At 34.4% G+C, this 12423-nt stretch overlaps 1 protein-coding gene across 1 annotated transcript; it reads right to left on the bottom strand.

The window, feature by feature from the left end:
- Positions 1-6639: 6639 nt before the first annotated feature.
- LOC137388496 (uncharacterized) lies at positions 6640-7176 on the bottom strand. The gene has a single exon (XM_068074982.1). It carries the CDS (start codon positions 7174-7176, stop codon positions 6640-6642), a length of 537 nt encoding a protein of 178 aa, XP_067931083.1.
- Positions 7177-12423: the final 5247 nt, after the last annotated feature.

The following is a 12423-nucleotide window of genomic DNA, read 5'->3' as shown; positions in this document are numbered from 1 at the left end:
ATTTATTCCATGGTATAGCAAATAGGACAGTGTTGTGGATTGGATAAATGGATGTGCGCAGGACTGGGGGATGTGAGTTCAAATCTAGGCCGCAACAGATTTCTCATTCTTAAAACTCGATGTTACGTCTTGTATAGATTGCCAATCAAGAATGACTGATGCTTGGAATGTGTGTGTATGTTTATTCTGTTGACCATAAAACTGCAAAGTAAATCTACAGAATAAGTGCAGCTATACAGTAAGTACATCTTATAAGTACATATTATAAACTAATATGTACTAAGTACATATTATAAACTAGAAATTCCACTGTCATACAGCCCACGCCCAAAGTGATATTGGAAAAAAGAATGGGTACTGATGGTTGAGAAATGCAATATTAGCAGTCAAATGGCACTGCAGTGCAATAGAATAACTAGAAATTCCAATGTCATACAGCCCACGACCTGATAATGGAATAAGTTATAATGGAAAAAAGAAAGGGTACTGATGGTTGAGAAATGCCATATTAGCAGTCAAATGGCACTGCAGTGCAATAAGATTACTAGAAATTACAATGTCATACAGTCAGCGACCTGATAATGGAATAAGTGAAATTGGAAAAAAGAAAGGGTATGGATGCTTGAGAAATGCAATATTAGCAGTCAAATGGCACTGCAGCAAAGCAATAGGATAACTAGAAAGTCCCCTGTCATACAGCCTAGGACCTGATAATGTAATAAGTGATAATGGAAAAAAGAAATGGCAGTGCTGGTTGCTGAAAAAGTAGTTTTCAGCAGGAATTAGCAGAGTATAGTGTAAATGAAAGTTTTTCAAGATGACATAAAATGAATTTGAGGGATTACAACTTCAAAAAGGAGCAACTAACAATTTCAACAAATATAGATAACTATATTTGTTGAATATAGTTACCACTAATGAGGTAAGTTAATTACAGAAACCTTCGGCAATTAAACAATGTCATAGACTGGTGAAATGTGCACGTTTTTTTCGTGAAATTTTGACGACTTAAAGATGTGGTTGCATCAAATTTGAGTTGATCTCAACAGAAAGCATTTTTTTGTCTATCAGTTGCTATGTTGTTTGTTGTGTTAGGCGATCTCATTGCCAAGATATTTGAAGATTAAAATCGAAAAAAATCTGATCACTGTAAAAACGGTCAGGCCAAAAAGACATGCCCAGACTTGCCCAAAATGATGTCACGCGTGATAAATCTGTCAATATATCTCGTATTCACATCAGCTCTTTGCGATAAAAGTCTAGTCCTACGCGGCTCTATTGGCATATATTTTATTTTGTATTTGCTCGTGTTGGCTAGAATAAAATTTTAAATCTCGCTACAAATACATTTTTATGAATGTTTCAAAGGCCTCAGATAATAAAAAATTGAAAACTTGTCTTACTCATTTGCTCCAAATGCTGTGTAAACATTTAAGTACAAACTACCAATTCTGCCGGTCTACGGTAATATTGTCAACCAAACTATGTAAAATAAGGTCTTTGTATCGGCACAGCTCCGCCACTACCCACACTAACGATATACATCCTCCCAAAAGCCCCGCCCACATTATGCCCGTCGCCTATCCTCTAGGCGGGGCTGTATATTATTGCCCACACCAAAAACTAGTTTCTTACTACCGTAAGTAAAATAAGCAAGCTGCGTCTTTGAAAAGAATATACATAGGAATAGAGTTTCAAGGATGAGAAATCTGCTGCAAACTGGATTTGAACTCACATTCTCCAATTCTGCAGACACCCATATACCGTATCCAATTCACAACAATATTTGTCAAATCATGTTTTGTATTATCTTTAACAATATAATTTTATTATATAATTTTTACAAGCAAAAAGATTTTCATCTCGGCATGAAGCTTTTATTGCAAATATCAAACCGCGCCCACTCACATAGTCTTAGCTGATACACTAAGACAAATTCATCTAGTCAAGCAAACTCAAACAAAACATCATGGTTTATGCAGCACACATTCAAGTCTGTCTTTCCCATTTGTGGCAGTTTCCACACTGACAAAGCTGCTTCGGCGGGTGGGACCACATAAACTCCCTGTAATCAGTGAACAAATGCAATAAATAGATGTCATTCATAGATAATTCATTCTAACGCATATCTACTGAAAGCTTTCAAATTGGGAGTTAGATAGATTGCGAGTGTAATTTTTAAAAATGAATAAATGTTTAACAAAGGCACAAGTACGCCAAGTCAACAGTTTGAAGCTTTGGTTCTGGAAGTTAAAGATTTGCATCGATCAATTGATTTTTTTCACTTTCTACCAGTGAGAAGTGAACATCTAAAGTCAAATCATAAATCTAATTTACTAGATAAAACTGCCACAGAAAATTTGAAGCAAATGCAGCTAGGTGAACCAATGAAAAAATATAAAACGATGATTACTGATAGCACAAAGCTATAATTTTATTAATTAGTACATGTATTAATGAGTACTAAAATATTACCAATAGTATATTCATCAAGCTAAGCCTTTGTATTGCTAGATGCTATGGATTAAAGAGAAGCCGTCAAGAACTCACTGTACATATGTATCTAACACGCGCAGGAAATTGCACTATAGCCTCAAACAGGGAAATATAATCTGAATGTAAACTCAACAGGAAACTCTATAGGAGACTCAAAGTAAAAGATAAATTTACCTCCATTCTCCGATCTTCCTTCGTAGAACTTATACCACCTGATGCCCAGAAAACTCGGAGTCACCTTCACAGTAACTTCACAGCGATTTTTACAATTATGAAGTTTGCCAATAAAACATGTCGATCGAGTACTTCATCAAAGTAACGATGTAAATTAACTTAGTAGATATCAAGTTCATGCAATTTAATAATAGAGTTAAATTCCTAAAGTTGAGATTACAGACAATGTGTTTTACAAGTGATAACATTTATTACGACCTATATAAAAGTATAAGTAACATCGTGAAATCTACAATATTATTTTAATTATGGATAAACAAAAGGAAGTTCAAAACCAGTAGAATAGATATCAATAGTTGCCGAATGAATGGTATTTGAAGGCTCAAAATAAAAGATTGTAATAGTAGCTTAAACCCAAAATAAAAGATTAAAGTGGCTTAGAAGAAGAGTGGCTTAAACAAAATATATAGTACTTTATTGGCAATAATTTTATTTCACAAGTAGAAATTTTTTTCAAATTAAGCCATACAACAATAGTAAAACAAAAAGAAAGGAAAAAAGCAACAGTTAGCCATTAAAATTGAACAAATAGTCTGACAAATAGTGTTTAAAATGCCTTTCTCTGCTAAGAGAACGGATATTTGGTGGAAGATTGTTAAAGCAGCTGGCAATGAAGTTTTCAAAATGATTGTTAGTGATTGTATGCAATTTGTTCATATCACGTAAGTTGAAATGAGTTAAGAACCTGTAATTGTCGTGTAAAAAACGAGGACACAAACCATGAAAAATCTTGAAACATTGAATTGAAGTGAAATAAATATTTAGCATAGGCAGAGTAAGAAGACGCACAGATTTTGAAAGATCATTTGTTGGAATAATATATGCAGGCATATGATGTAAATTTGCAATGAGTCGAAATGCTCTTTTTTGCAACAAAAATAATTCCTTAATGACATATCTTGGAGCTAGATTATAATAAATGTGGATACCATAAATAATAATAAAAGTATAAACTGATAATAAAATGCAATAGCAGATTTTGAGTTCATGTATGGCCTGCAAAACTGGAGCAGAGTCAATGACTTCGTGACCTTACTACAAAAAGTGTTGACATGATTATTCCAAGAGAGTTGATCTGTCAAAACAAATCCTAACAATTTTTTTTCATGTCTAAAAGTGATGGATTGAATGCTAAACTTAAGAATAAAGCTGTTTCGAAGGTTTTTATCAGTATTATAAAGAAGAAAGTGTGATTTTTGTAAATTGATTGTCATATGATTTGCTGTACACCAGTCGCTGATAATTTTCATGATGAGATTGCAGTTCGTCTCAACAAGTTGCACATCTTTGTGATAATTAACAAAAACAGTATTATCGGCGTAGGCAAAGCCTTTTTGAATAAGTCTAAGAAGATCATTTATATATATTAAAAATAATACTGGCGCAATAAATGACCTCTGTGGAACACCAACATTTATATCTAGTGTCAATGATTCCTTGTCATTCATGAAGACCTTTTGGCGCCTTTTGTGAAAATAGGATTAAAGTATTTGCAACAATTTATTTTTAAAACCAGCAAGTTCTAGTTTATGATATAATATTTTGTGATTGACACAGTCAAAAGCTTTGCTGAAATCCAAAAACATCAAGCAAATCTTCTCACTTCTGGTTTTCAAATCCAAACAATCTGAGATTAGTTTATGAACAGCATCAGTGCATGAATGACTTTTTCTGAAACCACACTGATAAGGATGTAAAATATTATTTTTGAACAAATGAGAGTAGATGTGAATATTTAAGTGCTTTTCAAAAACTTTAGATAAAATAGGGAGTACTGAAATAGGGTGGAAATGTGATGGGTTGCTATTATCTCCTCCTTTAAACAATGGAGTAGCTCATGCATGTTTCCATGCTGAAGGAAAATAGCCATCAATCAAAGTTCTGTTAAACATATCAGTGATAATAGGTACAATGAATGCAAGAGTTGCTTTTATCATTTTTACAGAAATATTGTCTATGCCTGAGGCTTTGGAATTAGGAATGTTACTGATGTATTTTACAATATCATGAGGAGTAAATTTGGGAAGCGTGGTCTTCAACTCGGTGTTTTGACAAGACAAATAAGGATTGGATGACGGTAAAATTGAATTTGAAAGTTTACTTGCAATAGACACAAAATGTGAGTTAAGTTCTGAAGCTGACAAACAAGTGTTACAGCTTTGAGGTTTCTTATTTTTCACATTCAAAGCTTGCCAAAGCTTATGCGTATCCCCAAGCTTTGACTGTTTTACAAGTTCGTTGATACATTTTGTTTTTTTTCTTTTAATGAGATTTGTGACAAAAATGCGCTGCTTTTTGTAAGCAGTCCAATCTTTGGAGTTTTTCAGTTTTTCTCTCAACTTTATATTTTGCTGTACCTCTTTGTCAAGCCAGATAGATAAAGATTCTGACTTGACTTTTCTAATTTTAAGAGGTGCCAACTCATTGACAGCCGTAGAAAACTTTTGATTAAATAAGTTAATCATGTCGTTAGTGTTCTTTTTAATCAAAATATCAGTCCAACTGATGAAGGAAAACTTATTTGACATATTATCAGGAACAAATCCGAAGTAATCTCTATAAGTGATTTTTCGAGGAAAAGATTTATGTGCAACACCAATTTTTCTCACAATATATACTAAATTATGATCACTCATAGACAGTTAAAGTACTCCAGAAAACTTGGCGTGATGAGAGAAATTTGTATACACATGATCAATTAATGTCGAGGAGTTTACAGTTACTCTTGTGGATAATCAAGATAGCTCAATCAGCTGTTTTAAATACAGCGGATTACATATTTTCCTTTTCCAATTGTAACTTTCTTTTGCGTTCAACAAATTGATATTGAAATCACCTAGTATCAAAATTTATTCAGTGTTGCTGTAACACTCTTTCACGAAGTCTGAAAATTTTGTTATCAAATCTACTGTAGAATTTGGAAGTCTATAAAAAAGACACTATGTAAGGTCTCGAAATAACTGGAATGATTTTAATGGAAAGACTATCAGCAGCAATTTCGTTAATACGTTAAAACGAACCTTTGGCTCTCTGTCACGTTAGCTTGCCATAGTTTCTGATAATAAAATTCTATGTATTTAACACTTTATATGCGTTTTAAAACTAAGCATAATATGTTAGATTCAGCTTCTAGTGGGTGCAGACAGCTACTAACGCAACGATATTCTCCTCAGTCTAAACGGTAAACAAGTCCTGACTCCCATTGGTAGTCCCCAAAGAGACATCGGGTCTGTCAAACTCATTAGCCAAGTTATCAAACGAGCGAGAGCTAACTACTGAATATAGATTATGTATGGATATACCCGATTTTGTGGTTGATCAGCCGTCTACTATTATTACGGAATTTACTTGACTGATAAACAACACACAATAAAGTAATTGCTAAAACTATTTTTAAACTGAATAAATTTATTTAAGCAGAGTAGTATAGCAGTGGTTATAGTATTAGGAAAAAATACAAGTTAAACAGATTTCAAGTTAGCTACACTCCCACCGTAATTTTTCCTTTGCAAAATTCATCAAAAGTTTTAGTTTTATTATAAAGTGGTTATAACGTTTTTTATAGCATGTTATAGCATTACAGGATCTGCATGCTGTGGAAGTTGGATGGAGCTGACGGTCGCCTTAATCGTCTTTCTGGAGCAGTACTAACTTTTGAATGGGTCTTTCTATGGTGAAGCCTTTCGTGATCATCTTCCCCTTGCTGTCAGTGCCTCGGTTGGACATCTTTATCTTCACTTATCTTATTTTGCTATCTGCGCTGGCAATCGTCTCCTCAACCATTCCGTAAATCCACTGATTTTTCGGAGCGTTTTCGTTTGTTAACATAACTATTTCATCTTTCTGAATATTGGGTTTTAGGTTCTCCCACCTTTGTCGTCTTGCGATTCTATTCATGTACCCAGTTTTTCACAATGTCCAAAACTCTTCAGTAAACTGCTGAACTTTTCGCCACATTTTCTTGCTATAAACGTCTGTACTTTCAAAGTTTCCTGGTGGCCAAGTCACCTCTTTTGCTTTAGATGTGATTAGGTAGTTTGGCATTAGAATTGGCACCTCTGGGTCATCCATGTGGTTGACTGCTATTGGTTGGCTATTAATGATGGCCATCGATTTATAGAAAGCTGTTCGTAGTCTTGCTGTGTCGAGTCTATTGTGGTATCTTCCGACGAGCATTCCATTTAAGACAGCTCTCATGCTACGAATTTGGTGCTCCCATACTCCGCCGGCGTGGCTTGCCTGGGGTGCGGTGAACTTGAAAGTTATTTGTTTGTTCAAAACAAAAGTTCCTAGAGCAGACTTCCTTTTGTTCAGAGACTGTAGCTTCTTTGAAAATTCATTGCTCGCTCCGAGGAAGTTGGTCCCTTGATAGCAGTATATGGTGTTATCTGCTTCTCTGAGGCAGATAAATGTGCAAAGGGCATTAATGAAGGAGTCGGTTGTCATGTCATTTAACAGCTCGATGTGTATGGCTTTTGAATAAAAATGTGATGAGCAGTCCCCATTTTTATTTCTGATCGTCTTTCTTTTATAACAAATGGTCCGAAGCAATCTATCCCAATATTCAGGAAGGATGGTGCAGGCTCGATTCTCTCTAACGGTAGGATTGAAACTATTTGCCCCATGGGTTTACCTTGTAATCTTTTGCAGGCAACGCAGTTACTCAGAACAGACTTCGTCAGTCTGGTTACACCTATAATCCAATAGCCAGCATTTATCACGGCACTCAGGGTATGTGTTCCATTTTGATGATGCGTGCTGTCATGATAGTGGCGTACGATCAAGGGTGGTACGTGGGTGTCACATGGCAAGATTATTGGGCGTTTTTCTTGGTAGTTTAGGCTCTGTGAATTTTGTAGCATTCCACCTACTCTCAGATTTCCTGTTTCATCGACAAGTGGGCTAAGCATAGACAGTTTTTTTTTGCTCAGTCGCTGTCTACTCTTTATCAAGGTGAAAGAATCTTTGAAGTGATGCCTTGGAACTTCGCAGATGATCTTGTTTTAAAAGGTGCGGCCGTCTTCTACAGAAATGAGTTTTATGGACCACTATTTAGTACAATTTTTTTTGATGTTCCTAATTGTGCTAATGGACCACACGATTCCGGTCTAGGTTGAGAATTTAGCAAGCCTAGTGACAACAGTTGTAGGCTGCCTGACATTTGCAATTTTTGACATTTTTAGTTTTTTTTTCAGCTCAGGATCATGTGAATCTAGAACTTCAGAATGTTGCTGATTTAGCGTGTACTGATTAATGGTTGCAGCCTTCAAGAATTCTGGTCCAGAGAATCACGCCGAATTTGCCAGTTGATCACATGGTTTTCTTTTCGATGCAATGTCTGCTTGGTTGCAGTGTCCCGGTGTGTGATTCCATTGTTTGATTTATGTTTCAGAAATTATGATCCTGATCTGATTGTGAAAGAACGTGTTAAATTGTCTAGAGACGTTAGATATCCAGCCTAAAACAATTTTTGAGTCCGACCAGAAGAAGCTACACTGGAGATGCCGTCATCGGCATAAAAGTCGTGATTGATAAATGCTGCTGCTCTCTTAGAAATACTGCTATGATCTGTAGCAATCTTGCGTAATACGTATGCGGCCACAGCAGGCGATGACTTGGCACCAAATAGGTGCACCTTCATTCTGTAGGTTTTTAGTTGGCCTTCTTTGTCGTACCACAGGAACCTTAGATAATCTCTGTTGTTAAGCACTAACAAAAAACTATAAAACTTTAATAGAATATCGCAGCTTATAGCCACTTGCTCCCTCCTAAACCTGCAGAGTACCCCAAAGAGAGAGTTCTTAAGGTCAGGACCTGGAAGCAGGTGATCGTTTAGCGATGTTCCTTTGTACGCAGCTTTAAATCAAAAACCGCTCTTAGCTTCCGTTTTTAGGGTATTTTAGTGTTTTAGTTTTTAAAACTATGCGCGTCATGGAAACACAGTGTATGTCAAACTCAGCTACACTGCCATTGAATGTAGAGGTGCACAGCTTGAAATGCAGTTCGAGTAAGTTTTAAAATTAATATTGTAAACCATAACCATTTTATAATGCGTCTTATGAATGTGTTTAATACGTTCATGTAAGAAATATCTCAGTTTTAGTTGATATCCTCTTAATTTTGTTCAAAGAACAAATTTTATGGTTTACAAATTCCTTTGCTTGTTATGTAGATACTTGTATAGTGGGTCACTTGTTTATTCTCTTTACAGTGATTTGCTATACATGAAAAATGATGCATTTAAATGAATAAATTTCATTTTTAAATGAATAAATTTAATGTTTAAATGAATAAATTTAATGTTTAAATTGATAAATTTAATTATGGATGTTTGTAAGCTTAAAACAATCATTTTTTATCCTGTATCTTCAGTCTAAGCATTGAGTTCATCAGTTCTTTCAGTGCTAATTTCTTATCAATTGAAGTTATTTTAGGCGTTTTCTTTAATCATTTATTTGACTTTTGGGCATATCGCATGGCTTTATGACAAGATAAGTTTTGATATTGATTGTCTAACACCGCACACTATTGTTCTTCATTTAAATGATTTCTTATTTGACCAAAGCACCTTCAGGTTTTAAGAAAAATGATTTATCTTTATTTTACCTAACTTCATACAAACTACAAATATTAGCAGATGCAGATATTAGCCAAATACAGTATCTGTTTTAATTCGTCTCAGTATCTTGGCTAATAAATTCCCATATGCTTTAATCAAACACATCATATGGAATCCCGCTTGTGGCTATTGTAATTATCGAAATGTTCCAATTGGTTTATACCATCAGGTAAATGAAGTCTGTTGACCAACTTGACAGTACTAAGTTTGATGGATCTATTGTTGTTGTTGGTTTACGTCATTCAGCACATCTTCCAGAGTTATTATTGATCCTTCTTCAATCTTGTACCATTTTCAGTACAGTGACTCTTATGGACAGGGCACTCCTAATATCTGGTAAACAACCAGCACACATAATTAGAAACCAATGATTTGCATACCAGCATAAAATTAATTTATATTAAAATATATTTTACATGTACGTGCTGAAGCAAAAAATTATGGTTTACTTGTCACATTTTCAAATGACAGTTACTGTGTTGCAATTTGTTAGATTACTCTATTTTCATCTTTGAATCTCTAGTTCATCAAATAACTAAGATTGCAGTAGTTTGTTAACAAAAAATACAGTTATAACTCAGCATACAAGCCTAATGTGTTCCAGGACTGAGCTTGTATGTCAATGTTCTCGTATCTCAAAGCAGTATTTCCTGTATAAAATAACTAAATACAAAGTAATCCATTCCTCTACTATGAAAAAACCACCTTAAAGGTTGACTTGCAATAAAATTCACGTTACAGTTATTTAATATCAAATACTCACCATGTTATACTCTGTTGTATTGTAGGTGGAAAATATGTAGAAATTTGATTACAAGCTCTTAAAAGCTCAAAAACGAAAAGCCGCCGTAGATTGGAATCTCTTTATTTGTTTGACGTAGTTATTACAGTTTGGTTATCGTCTTGTCATGTGATGTTCTCACGTGTATTGAAAGGCCAATAAGAAGCTCACTATAGAACATATCGTAGCACTAGTTTGTGACAAACACTTTGGGTATTACCGAAGTCCCCGTATTAAATATAGATCCTCGCTACTTCACAGTTTTGTTTCGGCATTATTCAATCATCGAGTCGTAATTTGATCACGTGACCCAATAGGCCTACTTTGCAAAAAATAATTTTTTGCAGCACTTTTCGATTATCACAGGTAACCAACAGGCTCGTCATGATTATCAGACAATGATATGTACTCCTTCAAGCTAAGGTTAAAAATTTTAACGATTTTTTACGGTAAGTTATAAGATATCAGTGCTAAAAGTGACAGCATTAAAATGACGATAAAACAGACGCGTAAAAACAATAGACATGGTTTTATTGAATGCGTGAAGTATATTTGTGAAATATTTTGACGAATGAGGTTGCATGAAAGTGTAAACAGAAACCATCCCGTAACAACTACATCCCCTTTGAGCCGTTTTAGAAAGCGAATCCAAACAATGGCGGTCTTGTGTGGCAGCCATTAACTGTTCGTTTTTTAGCTGTGAAAAGCTTGTAATCACATTCCCATATATTTTGCACTTACAACACAACAGAGTAAGACATGGTGAATCTTATGATACCAAATAACTGTAATGTGAATTTTATTGCAAGTCAACCTTTAAAAAGAATACTTATCTTATGATTGAAGTGTATTTAATTGTTTTAATTCACTACCTCCGCTCACAAAGTAACAAATATCTGTTTAGTTTTTATTATCTGCAATAAAATGTAACATTTCTGTGTGCAAAACTGTATGATGTTCTTACCTTTGAGACAAACAGCGACAGTATATGAGGGAGTACACTACATTTGAGAAGCTACGCAGCATAACATAAACTGTGAGTTTAACGTAAATGAGTTTAGCTTACTAAACATACAGTTTAAACTGAACTTAATTTTTTTTTTTACAACATAACTTTAATTAGTTCTTTGTTTTTATTTTTTTTATTTTTTCTGACTTTGTGCTTTTTATTTTGCTTTCATTATAACATAACATGCCTACCTTTTTAAAACAATTTTTCAAACTAATTTGACAATAATGACCGAGCAATCTGTTATCGAAAGTGGCCTTTCACACACTTGGCCGCTTCATAGCTGCACCGAGATCCAGCTTGTACGCTTATATATCAACGTTTTCTCGCATCTCTAGGCAGAAAGTTGCTCGAAATCTGGCTCATTTCTCAATTTTATCATATAATGGGACACTCGTATGGCGAGGCATGACTGTGTTATACTTAGATAATCTGTGTTTGAATTTTGTAAAAGAAACACAATGCCATGACCTTTGCTTGGCATATATCAGCATTATACATAGGTACGCAAATGTAGAAATTTGACGTTTTTATGAAATATATCTGTTTGCTTTGAATCCTGAAAATGATTGGAAGTCATTGATGCCCAGCATTGGCAGTCAATCTTGCCAATGATTCAAAGCAATTTGTTACATTAGACATATATTTTACACGAATGCATATATTTTTTACAAAACAAAATATCTACAACATATTTCACAATATGAATGTTTTATGAGATTTTTATTTTTGGCTCATGTGTGTTTGTATCTGGTTTATATATATACAGAGTTAATTAAAGTGAAGGACTATGAAAGCTCTCATGCTGGAAAGGGAAAGTAAAGTAACTTATAAAGAAAGGAAGTCAATGAGTTATATTATAAGTTTTGAGGAACAACAGTGGGTGGGGAAGAAGTCACTGGAGGTGCTAGTATTCACCAATGAGAATCATTCCAGATTAAGTAGGAATGTTTGTACCTGATTAGTTGAACATTTATACTTGTGAGTTTTTAGTCCAAAATATTTTCCTACGAAAATAACAAGCAGGGCCAAGATAAATATGAATGGTGTTTAAAGGTTGAAGCTCATTGGAGAATTTACTGATGTTTGTCATTTTAGATGTACAGGTATACAGTGTAGAATGATAACTCCATATACTGCCTTATCATAACCGCCTATAGTTGATCACCAGAAAAATCATGTTAAGAAACCTTAGCCACATAGAAAGAAACTTAGTCATGTTCAAATAATATGACATTAAATAGAAATTGTTTTTTTGTATAAAATAACTTAACAAAACAGTTA

This window comes from Watersipora subatra, chromosome 2 (assembly GCF_963576615.1).
Source record: "Watersipora subatra chromosome 2, tzWatSuba1.1, whole genome shotgun sequence".
NCBI lineage: Eukaryota > Metazoa > Bryozoa > Gymnolaemata > Cheilostomatida > Watersiporidae > Watersipora > Watersipora subatra.
This window is presented reverse-complemented; position numbering and strand designations above follow the sequence as displayed.